Source organism: Enhydra lutris, unplaced genomic scaffold (genome assembly GCF_002288905.1).
Source record: "Enhydra lutris kenyoni isolate GAN:26980312 unplaced genomic scaffold, ASM228890v2 scaffoldscaffold12, whole genome shotgun sequence".
Classification (NCBI taxonomy): Eukaryota; Metazoa; Chordata; class Mammalia; order Carnivora; family Mustelidae; genus Enhydra; species Enhydra lutris.
The window spans coordinates 61,576,170-61,594,907 of NW_019154096.1; the positions used below are offsets into that span (position 1 = coordinate 61,576,170).

The 18,738-nt window shown below is 36.5% G+C and overlaps 1 protein-coding gene across 1 annotated transcript in view; it reads left to right on the forward strand.

The window, feature by feature from the left end:
* Window positions 1–16,217, forward strand: part of LOC111145137 (structural maintenance of chromosomes 3) — a 38,328-nt gene extending 22,111 nt beyond the window's left edge. Inside the window, exons 15-29 of the mRNA XM_022499824.1 lie at window positions 313–412; window positions 813–973; window positions 1,316–1,457; window positions 3,656–3,806; window positions 5,883–6,035; window positions 8,101–8,252; window positions 9,247–9,405; window positions 10,165–10,272; window positions 11,107–11,215; window positions 11,940–12,187; window positions 12,492–12,704; window positions 13,101–13,292; window positions 13,446–13,623; window positions 15,083–15,189; window positions 15,800–16,217. Coding sequence (XP_022355532.1) covers window positions 313–412; window positions 813–973; window positions 1,316–1,457; window positions 3,656–3,806; window positions 5,883–6,035; window positions 8,101–8,252; window positions 9,247–9,405; window positions 10,165–10,272; window positions 11,107–11,215; window positions 11,940–12,187; window positions 12,492–12,704; window positions 13,101–13,292; window positions 13,446–13,623; window positions 15,083–15,189; window positions 15,800–15,871 — 2,245 coding nt within the window. The 3' untranslated portion in view covers window positions 15,872–16,217. The remainder of the gene's footprint in view (window positions 1–312; window positions 413–812; window positions 974–1,315; window positions 1,458–3,655; window positions 3,807–5,882; window positions 6,036–8,100; window positions 8,253–9,246; window positions 9,406–10,164; window positions 10,273–11,106; window positions 11,216–11,939; window positions 12,188–12,491; window positions 12,705–13,100; window positions 13,293–13,445; window positions 13,624–15,082; window positions 15,190–15,799) is intronic.
* The last annotated feature ends 2,521 nt before the right edge of the window (window positions 16,218–18,738 follow it).

Sequence of the window (18,738 nt, forward strand, 5' to 3'; positions counted from 1 at the left end):
GTGCCTGGGCGGCTCAGTTAAGCATCTGCCTTTGGCTCAGGTCACGATCCCTGTGTCTTGGGATCAAGCCCCAAGGTGGGGCTCCTACTCAGCAGGGAGGTCTGCCTCATGCACGTGCACACACATGAGCACGTGCGCGCACACACACACACACCCCCTGGTTGTGCTCACTCGCTCTCAAAATCTCTTTAAAGATCTTAAAAAGTTAAAAATGAACTATTCAAGTTTGATATTTTTTCAGTATTTTATCCTATATATACCGTTGGTGCATCTTAATGCTTTTAAAATTAAAGTGTAATTTTTATTGATTAGTTACTTGTGGAGAGAGGAGAATGCAGAACAGCAAGCACTTGCTGCTAAAAGAGAAGATCTTGAAAAGAAACAGCAACTTCTTAGAGCAGCAACAGGAAAGGTGAGCGTGTTCTTTTCATTACTTCAGTTTACATTGAGCCATTTACTACACAAGAATTTGTTAATTTTTAAGCTGTAAGTCCTTGGTTTCAGGTGATAAATAAGAGTGCAAATCACTTGTCCTGTAAATTTGAAATGATGGGTCTCGTTTAAGCAGCCTTTACTACAATAGCACTTTTGATTTTTAGATGAAGAGTCCCATTTTTAATGTTAGTGTCAGAAGAGAACCCATAATAAAGTTTCATGTAGTTGACATTTTTCAAGGGGGTGATGTGGCGTTGGGGAGGGTGTCTAATCTCTGAAGCATTTTTAAATGTATAGAGTAGGGGGTTTGTTTCTTACCAGCAGGAGTGCCACTGGAAATACTGTTTTAATATTTTTCACCTCTGACGATTTAACAGGCTATTTTAAATGGAATAGACAGCATAAACAAAGTACTGGACCACTTCCGTAGGAAAGGAATAAACCAGCATGTTCAGAATGGCTATCACGGCATCGTGATGAATAACTTCGAATGTGAGCCTGCTTTCTACACATGCGTGGAAGTCACTGCTGGCAACAGGTGACGTTTTTGTTTGCTATTTTGAAATTTTAAAGGGAAGAAGGAATAAGAGAAGCAGATTTTTGGAATTTTTGTACAATCTGTCTCCCATTCCCTTTTATCTTAGTTGCTTATTTAATTTTTTAAAGCTGTACATGTTAAGTATTCCTAATTGTAGAAGCTAGAACTATCCCTTTTGGGGCTTCCTCTCCCTCCCCACATTGGAATTTCCTAACTAGTTTCCCTCCCACCCTACCCCAGTACAAATTGGATTGCATAGGAAAAAAGTGAATTGTTTGCCTGAATGTTTATAGCACTTTAAAGTCTAGCAGTAAAGATATGTCTTGTTTTGTTCACATGCAGGTTATTTTATCATATTGTTGATTCAGATGAAGTCAGCACAAAGATTTTGATGGAGTTTAATAAAATGAATCTTCCTGGAGAGGTCACTTTTCTTCCTCTTAACAAGTTAGATGTCAGGGATACTGCCTATCCTGAAACCAATGTGAGTTGGTGTGTGTGAAGGTCTGTCTTTCAATAAGTTATTTCTTACGGTTAGCACATGCTAGTGCACAGGTACTGTGTGTTAGGATTTACTGGTCTTCTCTTACTGCATAGTCACTACTGGGTAGAAATGGGAAGGGAGGCGCAGGTCACAGCGAACACATGAAACAAATCATTGCAAATGTGTCCAAGTGTTAAAATACAGAAGTACAGGATACTTGGAGAGATTATCCCAAGGTGACAAAATTAAGAAGAAATCCTTGAGGGACTGTCATTTGAAGTGAATATTTTTTAAGTTCTTTGAATATACTTTTTAAATGGCTTATAAATTAAATAAAAACGTCCAGCCAGGTGATAGGCCCTGAAAACTGTTTTTGTTACTTGCTGGTGTATGTTTAAATGCATTAAAAACATTCCTCAGAAAGTGTTCTTGAGAAAAATGTAATGGCTTTGAGGTGTGTGGTTTCAGAATGTTGATGGTATTAGCAACTATTTTACTGTCCTAAGGTTAAAGCTGAAACTCTGTGATAACGGTAACAATTTAAGTGGGTTGGTGAGAATATTTTTTTAAGATTTTTATTTATTTATTAGAGAGCACGAGAGGGAGGAGTGGCAGAGGGAGGAGACACAGACACCCCACCCCTGCCCCACACTGCCCCACTCAGCAGGGAACCCCACACATGGCTTGATCCTAGTACCCTTGTATCAGGACCTGAGCTGAAGGCAGATCCTTAACCAACTGAGCCACCCAGGTGCCCCACCCTGCTACAGTGAGAATCTTAAAAGCTACTTTAAAGGGTCCACCTTTTTTTCTTCTTTTAAATCTATAAATTATCCTTGAGGTTTTGGGGAGGAAAAATTCACAAATATCACAAATATGATGCTGTGAATGAACCAAGACTCAAGAATGCACGTAGTGTGGAAGGAAAGGGACGCTCGGGTGGCTCAGTTGGTTAAGCATCCTACCCCTGATTTCAGCACAGGTCACGGTCCTTACAGTCCTGAGACTGAGCCCGCATCAGCTGAGACTGGGCTTCCATGCCCAGGGGGGAGTCAGCTTGAGATTATCTCTCTCCTCCCTCTGCCTCCCACCACCCTCCCAAAATAAATAAATAAAATCTTGTAAATAAATAAATACATAAACAAAACTAAATTTAGATGATAGAAGTATAAGGAAATGGTTATCACAAAAGTTATGATAGTGGTCACCTCCAACAGGTAACCACTGTTTGTGATTAGGAAAGGGGCACACTTTTAGTGTCAGCAGTGTTTTATTTCTTGTCGTCTGTGGTAGTTATATTGGTGTTCTCTTTGTAATTATTGGTTTAAGCTTAACATATTTGTTGCATTGTTCTGTATATAGGTTGTATTTCCTAATTTGAGAATTAGAAAAATCCTTTCCTAACAGTTTAGAAGAACATAAAAAGGAAAGATTTTATTTTATTTTTATTTTTTATTTTTATTTTATAAAAAGGGAAGATTTTATATGAAAAAATACTTTCCTGAATATTTAAGACATATATAATAAAATGAAAACATCTTGAGGAAATACTATTAGTTTACATTTATTTACCCTTTTTTTTTTAAAGAAAGAGTGCATCCACAAGTTGGTGGGGGGTGGTGCAGAGAGAGGGAGTGGGGGAGAGAATCTAAACAGGCTCCACATCCATCATGGAGCCTGACATGGGGCTTGATCTCCCAACCCTGAGATCATGAACCGATCTAGAATCAAGTCAGATGCCTAACTGACTGAGCCCCAGGTTCCCCTATTAAGCCCTTCTATGTGGCAGATGCTATCTTCTGTGTTTCGGATACTTGTTTTTCTAGTCTTAACTTTATCAGGAAAGTACTGTTACTGCAGTTTTATAGATGAAATAACTGTTAAATGGAAAAGTTGAGCAACTTGTCCAGAACATATATCTAATGAGTGTCAGAACTAGGATTTGAGCTTGAGCTGTGACTCCAGAGCCACTAAACTTTTTCTTATTTTTCTCTGCTCTTGAAAACTTGGATGGTTGCATGAACATAATTTCCAGGATATTTCAGTAAAGTGATTTTCCTGACTTCTTCAGACTAAAAGTAGTTTTGAAATATGAAGGCATTTGTGTTTATTTGTATTTTATAAAGATGTAATTCATAATTCTAACGTTTTAATTAACTATGTTGTGATCTCTTTGCTGACAAAATACTCATTTTTAGGATGCGATTCCTATGATAAGTAAATTGAGGTACAATCCCAGATTTGACAAAGCTTTCAAACATGTGTTTGGGAAAACACTTATTTGTCGTAGCATGGAAGTTTCAACCCAGCTAGCCCGTGCTTTCACTATGGACTGCATTACCCTAGAAGGTTTGTAATAGTAATTCTTAGCTTTGAACAAATAAATTCCATTTTAGTTTTAAGAGTATTTCATAATTCATGTCCAGTTTTTTGTCATCCAGACAGGATCTACACTTTATATTTAGTTGATGTCTCTTAAGTATAATCATTTGGTCTGTAGTAGGGATTGTCCTTTTGTCCTGTGGACTCCTTTGGCTCTTTGGTAAAGCCTATGAGCCCTTTCTCAGAATGTTTTTAAGTGCATAAAATAAAATACTTTGGATCACAAAAGAAACCAATCATAATTGACTTGGTAATCAGAATATTTTTTCAAACATGACAGTAATTTACTCTTGAAGGTATTTAAAAGCAAGATTTAGCAGTGGGTCTAATAAATGTAACTTTGAAGTACTGATACATGTAAATGATATTTTGAGATTTGTAACAAATATAATCTGATAGAATATAGCTGTTACTTCTCTTGGTAACGAAGTTACAAGTATTGATAATACCACTGTGATATTTATTTGTTATAACAGAAGGAATTGCTAAATTTCATTTTGAAGTTAGTATAAAAATAAAGATGTAAATTTTTTTTCCTACCTAAGTCATGGATATCCTGAATTTTATCCATGGAGTCTTGGTTAAGAACCTCTGGTATATCAGTTCATATGCCCTCATTTTTCATTTTTTTTCTTTTCTATATAATTTTTTTGCTGATGAAAGAAGGTACCATGCCCCCCCCCCCAGCTTTATCTCTATAGATAATTTTTTTGTTGTTTTGGACTACCTCTGAGAATAAGTTATAAAAATTATGATACTTTATTTCTAAAAGTTAAGCTTGTATATCTCATAAGAATAAGGACACTTTCCTTAATCACCCCAGGTATCATTGTTATACCTAAGAAATTTTAACATAACCTAATATCATCATCATCTAAAAAGTACCTACATTAAAATTTTCCCATTTGTCCCAAAATACTTTTCTCTCCAGGATCCAATCAAGGATGCATGCAAAATCCTCTCTTTGGATTCTTTGAATATAGGATAGCTCCTTTCCTTCCCACCCTCAAGAAATTGACTTTCTCATAATGTCCCATTTTCTAAATTTGCCTTTTAACTGCTTCCTCATCGTTAGATTTGGTTTTATGTTCTTGACATGAGTGATGTGTACTTCTTACTGCATCCCACAATATGTCCCACTGCTAATGATGTTAAGTTTGACCAGTAGCGGTCTCTCTCTTGTAAAGATGCCCTTGCCTCTTTGTAGTTGATAAGTGCTATGTGGGACTATCCTTTAAGAAAACATGAATATCAGGTTCCCCAACAGATTTCTTTTTTTAAGATTTTATTTATTCATTTGAGACACAGAGAGAGAACATGAGCAGGGGGGAGACAGAGAAAGAGGGGGAGAAGCAGACTCCCTGCTGAGCTGGGAGTTGGACATGGGGCTTGATCCCAGGACCCAGAAATCATGATCTGAGTCACCCAGGGGCCCCACCACCACAACTTCTTTTACCAGTGGTTTGACTCAATACACTGGGGGTTTCCAAATGGCGATTCTTAAGTTCTGTGAAGGCTTCTGTCTTTTTTTTTTAAGAGAGAGCGAGCTAGCAGGAGTGGGGAGAGAGGAAGAGAGAGACTCTCAAGCAGGCTTCATGCTTGGTGCAGAGCCTGACATGGAGCTAAGTCTTACCACCCTGAGATCATGACCTGAGCTGCAGTCAAGAATTAGATGCTTAACTGACTGGGCCATTCAGGTGCCCCTACCTCTGTGCTTTTAGAAGCATTCAACTTCTCAAGACTTGCCATTATTATTACCATTGATGTTCACATTTTCCCAAATATGGCCAGTGGAATTCCAAACTCCAGTCCTTTGTCCTCTTGACCTGTCACCATTGGTCCTTAGCACTTCTTTCTGGCACATTTTTAAAATGTAGATTCTAATAGCTGGAAAGCAGGCGTTTTTCAGAGTGGGTTTAATCCTTTTAAATTCTCATTAAGTAGGTAAAACCTTTAAATTAGTTGTTTGATTATAAATCAGTTTATCACTGAATAAAGAAATTGTTATACAGAATTTCTACCTTCCTTGTGCTTTGTTTATAGGTGACCAAGTTAGTCATCGGGGTGCTCTAACTGGAGGTTACTATGACACAAGGAAGTCTAGACTTGAATTGCAGAAAGATGTTAGAAAAGCAGAAGAAGAACTAGGCGAGCTTGAAGCAAAGCTCAACGAAAACCTGCGCAGAAATATTGAAAATATCTTTTTGTCTTGTGCTATGGTGAATTGTGTTTGGGTTGAAATACATAATTTTTTACGTATTGTGTGTTTTTTCATATATACAAGTAGGGAAAAAACCACATTTGACTTTTATTTAAGCATGGGAGCTTATGTTTGTCAGAAGTTAACTTCTAAAGACAAGGAAAAAACTCTTGTAACATTGTTTCCTTAGCTGTTAATATTTAAAGCTAATAGCAGTGAGTGTATTTCTGAGAGCAGAGAACCTGAGGTGCACTGAAATTTAAAGTTATAGAGGAAACTGAGGAGGATGGTCAGTATTGTGGAAGGAAAATGAGGTTAGTGTTGCACAGAAGGGTTGGGGGCCTCTCTAATGCCACATACTGCATAGAATTTAAACATATTAAGTTTTTATTTCAAGGTCATTTGTAGTATTAATGGAGGAAGGCTGTCAAAATCCAAGTCTTAGTAAACATCATACTCTAAATTCTTCCAAATAAAACTGGTGTTCCATGAAGAGTGTCTAGTTTAGCTCACAACAGAAACATTGTACCTATGCATTTTCTTAAAAAAGCTACAGTTCTGGGGCGCTTGGGTGGCTCAGCGGATTAAAGCCTCTGCCTTCGGCTCAGGTCATGATCCTAGGGTCCTGGGATCAAGCCCCACATCAGGCTCTCTGCTCAGCAGGGAGCCTGCTTCCCTTCCTCTCTCTGCCTGCCTGTGATCTCTGTCTGTCAAATAAATAAAATAATAATAATTAAAAAAAAAGTCTTTAAAAAAAAAAAAGCTACAGTTCTTTGGTATAAGGCAAAAGTGCTTTTTATGTACTTCAAATTATATCACACAATTTAAAAAATATAGATACTTAAGGAGCACCTGCCTTGCTCAGCCAGTAGAGCATCCAACTCTTGATCTGCAGATCATGAGTTTAAGCCCCACACTGGATGTGAAGATTACTTAATATATATCTATATAGGTACTCCAGCATCAAGAACAACCATTTTTACTAAGTCATTGGAATATTCTCTTTTTTTTTTTAAGATTTTATTTATTTATTTGACAGAGATCACAAGTAGTCAGAGAGGCAGGCAGAGAGAGAGGAGGAAGCAGGTTCCCCGCTGAGCAGAGAGCCCGATGCAGGGCTCGATCCCAGGACGCTGAGACCATGACCTGAGCCGAAGGCAGAGGCTTTAACCCACTGAGCCACCCAGGTGCCCCGACATTGGAATATTCTTAAAGGTGGTTGTGGGTTTTTTTTGTTGTTGTTTTGAGATAGTGATCTAGAGAGCCTGAACGGGGAGGAGAGGGAGAAACAGGCTTCCCACTGAGCAGGGAGCCCAATGTGGGATTCGATCCCAGGACGCCGGGATCATGACCTGAGCCGAAGGCAGATGCTTAATGACTGAGCCACCCAGGCACCCCTGGGATATTTTTAATTGAAACTGGCAATTTTTTTTTTTTTTGAAGTGAGTTTATACCTTCTGTGCCATCAGTGCAAGCAACAGCACAAGCAAAAGGTAAATAAACATGTTAGTTTTGACTTTGCAGGGGTTTGCAAAGCATATCTAGAAATGCCCAAATTTGGCAAGATGTTGGCACAAAGAAATCTTTGGGGAACACTAAGAAAAAGGAGGATATTGACAACATACATCAACTACCTTCCTGTATTTGATAATCCAAATTATTTTTTTTGGATGGTGGTATTATTTTTCTACATTGGGCGATGTCTCCTTTTGATACACAACTGCCTTCTATAGTGCTTTAAGCATAATAAATTATATAGTAAATATTTCTTGAATGAAAAGATAACAAAAAGTATCCTTCATTTAGATTCTCTTAGGGTTTCCCAAGAATTTTTGTTCTTACATAGCTTATAAGTAAAACACATAGGTTATTTTGAGAGAGAAATGGTGAGGTAAAATGTTTTAAGCTACTTTATGGTTGAACACACTTAGTGTAGTATTTAATTTAGCATTGTTATGGTACATAAATTTGAGGAAATAACTTTTATTTGGAGGTAAAGAAAAGGGAAGGGATACACACTTTTTAAAAGAACTAGAGAAAATTTTCCTTAGCCTTGTATATGGATTAATAATGAAATTGATCAGTTGATGAACCAAATGCAGCAGATAGAGACCCAGCAAAGGAAATTTAAAGCGTCTCGAGATAGCATATTATCAGAAATGAAGATGCTAAAAGAGAAGAGGCAGCAATCAGAGAAAACTTTTATGCCAAAGGTTCGTAAGTATGTCTCTTTTGTTAAAGACTTATTTTAAGTATTTAGAATTGGGATGTACTGTATATTACATTGGTTATCCATTGGAGTTCATCTGTTCCATTTCTTGTAGCCCCATACTTTTGGACTTGTCTGTGTATCTGTACTGCACTTACATCCGTGGGTACCAAAGTCTCCTTTTGCAGTCCACATTCAGATTGTCCAACTTCATTGAACAACTAGACATTTTGAGTTATGGTGTAATAGTATTTTCTAATGATCATTAATTTGTCAGTAATCATTTTTTGTCTTTTAAGCACTATTTATGGAATTGTTTGACTATTTTCTTTTATCCAAGTTATACTAAACAGGATAGAAACCAAACTATTACTGCTAAATTACAAGTAATAACATACTAGTCTCAAAAGCTTTGACAAAAACTGTTATAGTTCATCAGTAGTACTAAAATCATAGTTTTTTTTTGTTTTGTTTTATTTTGTTTTAAGATTTTATTTATTTATTTGAGGGAGAATGAGTGAGAGAGAGCATGAGAGAGGAGAAGGTGAGAGGGAGAAGCAGACTCCCCAAGGAGCTGGGAGCCCGATGCGGGACTCGATCCTGGAAGTCCGGGATCATGACCTGAGCCGAAGGCAGTTGCTCAACCAACTGAGCCATCCAGGCGCCCTAAAATCATAGTTTTTAATTGTTCAACTATACCATCCTAACACATTCTAGCAGTCTTTTCTTTTTGTTCTTATTAATATGCCAGAAGATTTTTATATGATTCAGTCATGGACTGTGATTGGTCCCACATAACTCAATAGTAATATATCATAAATATTTTTCTTACTGCTACTTAGTCCTAATTATCAAATTAAGTGGATACCTAATAGTTACTTGAGTTGATAAAATTTAGTTCACTTTAATAACAAATATAGAATGTTCTCAGTTTTTTACTGTTGTAAGTAATACAGTAACTAATACTTTTATTAATAAGTGGATGATCTGTCACATAGCAACGTAGCTTACAAAGTTTGGAAGCAAGCTTGCATGCTATGGAATCCACCAGAGAATCGTTGAAAGCAGAACTGGGAACTGATTTGCTTTCACAACTTAGTCTGGAAGATCAGAAGAGAGTAGATGCACTGAATGATGAAATTCGTCAACTTCAGCAGGCAAGTACAATTTATAGAAGTATAAGTTTTCATTTATAATTGGCTATTGCGAAAAGTTTATTGCTACCAAGGGAACGAGAAAGAAGGGAACTCTGAGAAAATAGAAAAATGAAACTTGAACTTCTCGTACCCATGAGAGTAAATAAGTTTTTCTAAACCATTGTGGGTATGTTAGGATTATACAAGAACTCTTCGTTTTCTTCATCTTTATTTTAATGCACTTTAATTAGTAGTAAGATCAAGCTTGTTAGCTTTGCTGTCTCTGTTGATCTGACTACCTTTATATAATTAATATTTTGATTAAACATTTTTTTAAAAGATTTTGTTAGTTTATTCGTGCATGAGTTGGGGGAGGAGCAGGGGAAGAGGGACAAACAAACTCTGTACTGAGCACAGAGCCCAACCTGGGTCTCTGTCCCAGGATCCTGAGATCATGACATGAGCCAAAATCAAGAGTTGAATGTTAAACTGACTGAGCCACTCAGGCACCCCTTTATTAAACACTGATTTTTGTATGTAGAGATGTAAATACTAAGTCCAAAAAAAATGAAAAATAGATAAATATTTTTGGCAGCATGTCTTATAAAAAGAACCAAGCACGCAAATGAAGCATTCTGAATAGATAAGACAAAATGAAAAAAATATAGGGCTTTCCATTGTAGGTCATTTGAACACAAGTAGTGGAGAGGACAGCAGATAACAGCATTCCTGTGTGTGAAATGTGCATGCCTGTGTGGACATAATTTTCTTTTCTTCCAGGAAAACAGACAGTTGCTGAATGAAAGAATTAAATTAGAAGGTATCATTACTCGAGTAGAGACATACCTAAATGAGAATTTGAGGAAACGTTTGGACCAAGTAGAACAGGTATATTCTTTTTTGTGGGTTTGTTGATGACCATAACCTTTTGAAAGAACTTACGCGTGAGAAGCTTTGATTGAGAGCATGGGCTTTGGGGACAGAAAGTATCTACCATGAGTTGGAGTTTTAGCACTGCCATCTCGTGTACGATCTTGGGCAAGTAATGTAGTGTTCCTAAGCCTCAGTTTCCTCTTCTAAAAAATGAGCATAACAGTAATACCTGTTTTGTATGATTATCCTGGCACATTCTAGGTACTCAGTAAGTGTTAAGTTACTAATGTTTTCTCAGTTTAGTCATTTGCTGAGAAATTTTGTAGTTATTGTATCATTACTTTTTCCCCCCTTTAATGGATACTTTAAATATTTGCAATTATACTTGAATACTTATTCATAATAACAGCTATTGGAGAAAGCACTCTATAGCAGTAGAAAGCAGAATGATAGTTTTCTAGGGCCATGAGTAGAGGGAACTGATTTTAGAGGGTCATAAGGGAGCTTCTTGGTTTAATGAAAAAATCTGTATCTTCATTGTGGTGGTAGTTATGTGGGTGTATACATTGTCACAACTCACTGAGCTCTACACTTAAAATTAGCTCACTTTATTGGATGTAAATTATACTTCATTGAGGTTGATAACAAGAATGTTCATAGGATTATTTATAATAGTCAAAAACTAAAAATAATACAAATGTATATCAGGAATTGGATGATTAAATAAAATTTTACACATCAATGCAAAAAAAGCTACAGCTGTTGGAAACTGTTAAAGTCATAAAATTTTGAAACTAACAGAATTCCTATTCTGTGGTTTAATAATCTTAAGTTTCTTTTATCTTGTAGGAACTTAATGAACTGAGAGAGACAGAAGGGGGTACTGTTCTCACTGCTACAACCTCAGAACTTGAAGCAATCAATAAAAGAGTAAAAGATACTATGGCACGATCAGAAGGTGAATTTTTATTTAGTAAACATTTTTTTATTTTGTTAAAAATTAGCTTATTTGATAAAGTTGTTAAGCAAAAGTGTGCACTAATGATTTTGTGTGTTTTCCATCACCGGAAATAATTTATAGTGAATGGAGTTTAGTGGGTTGATTATAAATAGTAACCTTTGTTTTATTGAAATGTTTGTGACAATTTTATGAGAGACTATAATTACTAATGTCGTTGCCAAAAGTGTGAATTAAGTTTCTTATCACCTAGTTGCTGAGAAGAAAATTATTTTTAAAATTTTTTATAAACATTTAATAATGAGAAATATATACCTAATGACTCGTGTACACTCCTAATTTTGTCCTGAATTAAATGTTTCATGGATTTATTTACACAGTAAAATTTAAACAAAGGTAAAAACCTAAAACTTATTTACTTATTTATTTATTTATAAAGATTTTATTTATTTATTTGACAGAGACATAGAGAGATAGGGAACATAAGCAGGGGGAGTGGGAGAAGGAGAAGCTGGCTTCCCGCTGAGCAAGGAGCCTCTGTGGGGCTCAGTCCCAGGACCCTGGGATCATGACCTGAGCCCAAGGCAGATGCTTAACGACTGAGCCACCCAGGCGTCCCTAAAACCTATTTATTTTGATAGATTTGGCCATTAAAATCTTTGGTCAGATAGTGCTCTAGCTTTAAAGTAGGTATTTTGGCTTAATTTGTTTTTTTCTCTTTTAGATTTGGACAATTCCATTGATAAAACAGAAGCTGGAATTAAGGAGCTTCAGAAGAGTATGGAACGCTGGAAAAATATGGAAAAAGAACACATGGATGCTATAAATCATGATACTAAAGAACTAGAAAAGATGACGAATCGACAAGGCATGCTACTGAAGAAGAAAGAGGAATGTATGAAGAAAATTCGAGAGCTTGGTTCACTTCCCCAGGAAGCATTTGAAAAGTACCAAACGCTGAGTCTCAAACAGGTAAATTGTGTAGTTTTGTTTTGTTTTGTTTAAAGATTTATTTATTTATTTATTTGACAGACAGAGATCACAAGTAGGCAGAGAGGCAGGCAGAGAGAGAAGGGGGGAAGCAGGCTCCCTGCCGAGCAGAGAGCCCGATGCAGGGCTCGATCCCAGGACCCCAAGATCATGACCTGAGCCGAAGGCAGAGGCTTAACCCACTGAGCTACCCAGGCACCCCGTAAATTGTGTAGTTTTAAATCTGAAATCTTGTTGCAAATTTCTCTTCATGTGAATTTATTTATACATCTTTTTCTCTTTGTAGTTGTTTCGAAAACTTGAACAGTGCAACACAGAATTGAAGAAGTACAGCCATGTTAACAAAAAAGCTTTAGATCAGTTTGTGAATTTCTCTGAGCAGAAAGAAAAGTTAATAAAACGACAAGAAGAATTGGATAGGGGGTACAAATCAATCATGGAACTGATGAATGTACTTGAACTTCGAAAATATGAAGCTATTCAGTTAACTTTCAAGCAGGTATATTTCTGTTTGTATTTAATGCTCACACAAGACAAAAGCTTCGGCTGTTATTCAGCTTATTATTCAATTCGTAAAGGTTTTATAAAGTTTTTTTTCCTACTGATAGTTGGATCTAATACAAGTGAACAAATCCAGCATATAGTTTTCTAACATAGTAATTAGAACATCCTACACAACTCTTAAAAGGATTCAGTCTGTTGCTGCTGTTAAAATATTTGTGATTGGTTTTAAATATTTGTCTTTTGCTTTAAGAAATAAATATTTTTTAATATTTCTTAAATATATTTAAGAAATAAATATTTGTCTTTTGCTTTAAGAAATAATATGTGCAGCCACCTAAGCAAAATTTATATTTGAATCACCCTGTAACTTGTTCATTTCATTCATTTTAAGGTATCGAAGAATTTCAGCGAAGTATTCCAGAAGTTGGTACCTGGTGGCAAAGCTACTTTGGTAATGAAGAAAGGAGATGTGGAGGGCAGTCAGTCTCAGGATGAAGGAGAAGGAAGTGGTGAAAGTGAGAGGGGTTCTGGGTCACAAAGCAGCGTCCCATCAGTTGACCAGTTCACTGGAGTTGGAATTAGGGTAAAAATACCTTTATATCCAATTTTCCCCAGTATTACCATAGTGGAATTTGTGGAATATTTTACAAATTAAATAGGTACATTCTATGTGATTTAAAAGGTGATGGTGATTCTACCCCTTTTTGGGTATTAACTCATTTAAATTTTCTCTTAGGTGTCATTTACAGGAAAACAGGGTGAAATGAGAGAAATGCAACAGCTTTCTGGTGGACAGAAATCCTTGGTAGCTCTTGCTCTGATTTTTGCTATTCAGAAATGTGACCCAGCTCCTTTTTATCTGTTTGATGAGATTGACCAGGCTCTGGATGCCCAGCACAGAAAAGCTGTGTCAGGTAGTTTGGTTTGTACTTCAAAATGAGAACTTGCTTAAAAATGATAGCTTGCCTCTTTGATTGTGAATTCTTGTTGCCTAAGGTATTTAGGGCGATTGGACAGGGTGTATATTCTGTAAAATAAAATTTATTATTATTATTTTTTAAATTTTATTTATTTATTTGACAGGGAAGACAAGCATGGGGAGTGGAAGAGGGAGAAGCAGGCTTCCTGCTGGGCAAGGAGCCTGATGCAGGGCTTGATCCCAGGACCCTGGGATTATGATCTAGGCTGAAGACAGTCGCTTAACAACTGAGCCACCCAGGCGCCTCTAAAATTTATTTTAATAAGTTTTTAAGAATTTAGCATTAGACTACAAAGCTTAATTCTGTGAGAGGTCGATATGTTTCTTTGTCAATTGAAAAATCCTACTTCAGTTAAACTTTTATGCAGAAGTCTCTCTTTTTTTAAAAGATTTTATTTTTATTTATTTATTTATTGGTCAGAGAGAGAAGGGGCGAACACAAGCAGGCAGAGCAGCAGGCAGAAGCAGAGAGAGAAGCAGGCTCCCCGCTGAGCAAGGAGCCCGATGTGGGGCTCGATCCCAGGCCCCTGGGATCATGACCCGAGCCAAAGGCAGAGGCTTAACCCACTGAGCCACCCAGGCACCCAGAAGTCTCTTTTTAAAACTTGTTTTTCTCAATGTTTGAATAGCCCCTGACATTAAATGTTGATTCTGTATTTAAAGAATCTATATTTTGGGGTGCCTCTGTGGCTTAGTCGATTAAGCTTCTGCCTATGGCTCAAGTCAGGATCTTGGTCCTGGGATCAAGCCCCATGTGGGGTTCCCTGCTCATCGGGGAGCCTGCTTCTCCCTCTGCCCTGCCCTACTAGTGCTCACTTGCACTCTCTTAAAAAAATAAAATCTTTAAAAATAAAGAATCTATATTTGATCTTTAATAAATTCAAAAGATCTTTGGATATGTGGGTAGCAGGGGAACGTTGTTCTTTGTTTTTTGTGTGGGAAAACTTGTTTTGCTCTGACTTAATGCTGTGTTATAAGTAGCTGCTGCTGCTTCATATTCTATAACTTTAAGATACCAGGTAAAAGATCTATCCCTGGGGCGCCTGGGTGGCTCAGTTGTTGGGTGTCTGGTTTCAGATCAGGTCATGATCCCAGGATCCTGGGATTGAGCCCCCGCATCGGGCTTCCTGCTTAGCGGAGAGCCTACTTCTCCCTCTCCCACTCCCCCTTCTTGTGTTCCCTCTCTTGCTCTCTCTCTCTGTCACATAAATAAAATCTTCAAAAAAATCTACCCCTAATGTAAGAGAGTAGTTAAGTTCGTAATTTTGCAGATAATGTGCTTGAAAAAGTCACAGGCTATTTTGAATTTTAGGTAAGGGTGAGGATAGTTGATTTTTAAATGTTCAGATCTGTTGAAAAAAAGGGTTTTATTAAATTACTGTTTCTTTTTATAGATATGATTATGGAACTTGCTGTACATGCGCAATTTATTACAACTACTTTTAGGCCTGAACTGCTTGAGTCAGCTGACAAATTCTATGGTGTAAAGTTTAGAAATAAGGTAAAAAAATTTTTTACATTGAGTTTAAGTTTGTATTGTACTTGTCAAATTCTTGTTTTCTGTTACTTAAATCATAAAGGAAAACCTAGAAATTTGTTGCTTACGATGAGTTTGTAAAGAAAAAGCTTTTCTTTCAAATGCCTGTGAAGTTGTAGCAATTTTTTTTGTGGCATTCCTTGCATTGATTTTATTTTTATCAGCATTAAGAGACAATATCTTCCTGTCTTGTCTATTCAGTGCACAGTCTTTAGCAGTTATATATAGTCGTTTCTATTTGGCTGGGCCACCCAGCTCTTCCTAATGTCTTCAGCCCTAAGATTCTTTGAAATAACAAAAATAATAAAAACTGAAAAAATGCGGTTTGATATTTAGACATTAGTATTTACCCAGATCTTCAGAGTTCTAAAATGCAGAATATTTAAAAAACTCAATGCTTTCAACAAACACCATTATAAAAATCTATCAGTGTTGCAGACTCATTTGACTTGGTATGTAAAATTTATAGGCAGTAGGCCTTATGTTTTAAATATTACTCTATACAGTAAGAACACTGATTTTTTTTTTTTTTTTTTTTAAGGTTTAACACAGTTTTTTAACATTTTTTCTTCAGGTTAGTCATATTGACGTGATCACAGCAGAGATGGCCAAAGACTTTGTAGAAGATGATACTACTCATGGTTAAACGGAAAATATTGTCCACTGGTTTGGAAGTTGTGTATAGTAATATGAATCTCGTACCCAGGAACTGTACATTTAAATCTAAATATGTAGTCACTACTAATAGTTTTCAGACGTAGAGCATACATAGTAGCCCTTTTATATTTCTGTCATTGTATTTTATAAGATACTCTGTAATGTTACATTTCTACTTATAGTTTAAGAATTTTATTTCCCACACAACTTTTTGTAAAGTGTCCTGCTCCTGTTTTAAATCTTTTGAAACATGCTAAATATTCTTTCCTAATTATTTTATCAATTATATTGCCTCTTTTTTTATAGCTTCAATTAAATAATTGGTTTATGACTAATTTAGTATTTTATGTGGCTTTTTATTTATAGTTTTATGATTAGAAACAAATTTTTCTTAAATATCTTGCTTTTTGTTTTGCCTAAGAAAAGATCTGCCTTCACCTAAAAGATTTTTTAAACGTGGCTTCATAATTCTTTTGAAATAAATCTGTGATTGCCAGTCCTGGCTGCATGTTTAAACAGATTTTTTTTTCTTTTTTTTTTTTTTTTTTTTTTTCCCCAGAGAGAGAGAGGGAGAGAGAGCAAGCAAGCACAGGCAGACAGAATGGCAGGCAGAGGCAGAGGGAGAAGCAGGCTCCCTGATGAGCAAGGAGCCCGATGTGGGACTCAATCCCAGGATGCCGGGATCATGACCTGAGCCGAAGGCAGCTGCCTAACCAACTGAGCCACCCAGGCGTCCCCTGGCTGCATGTTTAAATCCACAGGGTAGCTTTAAACTGCTGGCGTATTTCCGTAGATCAGTTGAATCAGAATCTTTTTGGAGTGGTGTTCTGGTTGTTGGTAGTTCTAAAGTTCCCCCAGGGGATTATGACCCTTGGTGAGGATTAGAACCCTCGCTTTAACTCATTGTAACAGTTCTTTAAAAATAATTTTTAATTTGGGGCGCCTGGGTGGCTCAGTGGGTTAAGCCGCTGCCTTCGGCTCAGGTCATGATCCCAGGTCCTGGGTTCGAGCCCCACATCGGGCTTTCTGCTCAGCAGGGAGCCTGCTTCCTCCTCTCTCTCTGCCTGCTTCTCTGCCTACTTGTGATTTCTCTCTGTCAAATAAATAAAATCTTAAAAAAAAAAAATAAAAATAATTTTTAATTTAAGAGGGCAGTGTATTTACTAGAATTTGGGAAGACAGTTTTAAGAGCAGCTAAGAACACTAAGTCAAAAGATTAAGTCCTAAAGTTTCCTTGTTTATCTGAATAAGGAAAAGTTTGGAAAACGTTACTGTTGAAACTTTTCCCCCCTCAGATGAGGTCTTTGCTTTTTGTTTATTATGTTTATTAAATCACTTTATCGAATTTTAATTCATAGACCATAAAATTATCTATTAAAATTATGCAATTCTGTACTTTTTCAGTATTTTCACAGAATTGTTCAGCCATCTCTACAGTCTAATTTTAGAACATTTTCATCACCCCAAAAAGAAACCCTATACCTGTTAGCACTCACTTTGTATCTCCCACCTGCCTCGTCCCTTGGCAACTGTAAATCTAGTTTCTGTCTCCTACTATGGATTTGCCTGCTCTGGACATTTCATACAAATAGAATCCTACACTGTGGGGCCTTTTATGAGTGATTTGTCTCAGTGTGTTTCTGAGGTTCATCCGTGTTGTAGCACATAATTCATTTTTTTTATTGCTGAGTGATACCTGTTGTAGGAATATATACTGTGGTTTATCCAACTATTAGTTGGACACTTGGCTTGTTCTCACTTTTGACTATTATAAATAACAGTGCTGTGAACATTCATGAACAAGTTTTTATGTGGATATATGTTGTCATTTTTCTTGGATTGGAATTGTTGGTCATACGGTAACTTTTTCACATATTCAGGACTGCCAAACTTTTTTTTCCTTTCCTTTTTTTTTTTTTTTTTAATTTTATTTAAGTAATCTCTACACCCAGCGTGGTACTCAAACCCACGACTGCAAGATCAAGAGTCTCTCGTGCTCTTGGACCTGAGCCAGCCAAGCATCCCAGGAACTGCCACACTGTCCCAAAGAAGTTGCATCTTTTACAAGTCTTTTATAGTTGCACATTGTACATTTCCACCAGTAATATATGAGGGTTACGGTTTTTCCACATCATCACCAACAGTTGTTACTCTTTTTATTATAGCCAACCATTCTTGTGAATGTGGATTGGTACCTCGTGATCTTAGTTTGCATTTTCCTGTTAACTGATGATGTTAATTAAGCATCTTTTCATGTACTTACTGGTCATTTGTGTCTCTTCTTTAGTGAGATGCTTATTCATATTTTTTGTACATTTTAAAGTTCTGTTACTTATTACAGAATATAACAAGGGTGCCTGGGTTGTTCAGTCGGTTAAGCGTCTGCCTTTGGCTCAGGTCATGATCCCAGGCTCTCCACTCAATGGGGAGTCTGCTTCTCTGTCTCCCTCTGCCTGCTGCTCCGCCTGCTTATGCTTGCTCTCTCTGTTGGATAAAATCTTAAATATCTATGTATTTAAATATATATTTAATATATACTATATATTAATATATTATTTTAATGTAAATATATTTCGTATATCATTTTAATATTTTATATATTAATATGTATTATATATTAACATATATTTTTATTTATAAAAATAACTGAATTTGTGAGAGTTCTTGAATATTCTGGATACAAGTCCCTTATCAGGTAGAACTTGCAAATAACTTTCTCCAGCCTGTGAATTGTCTTTTTGCTTTCCAAATGGTGTCTTTTGAAAGGTAACATTTTTTAAAAATAAATTTACAGGTTCAAATTTCTTCCTCAAATAAGGACACCAGTTAGATTGGACTAGGCCAATTCTAAGACCT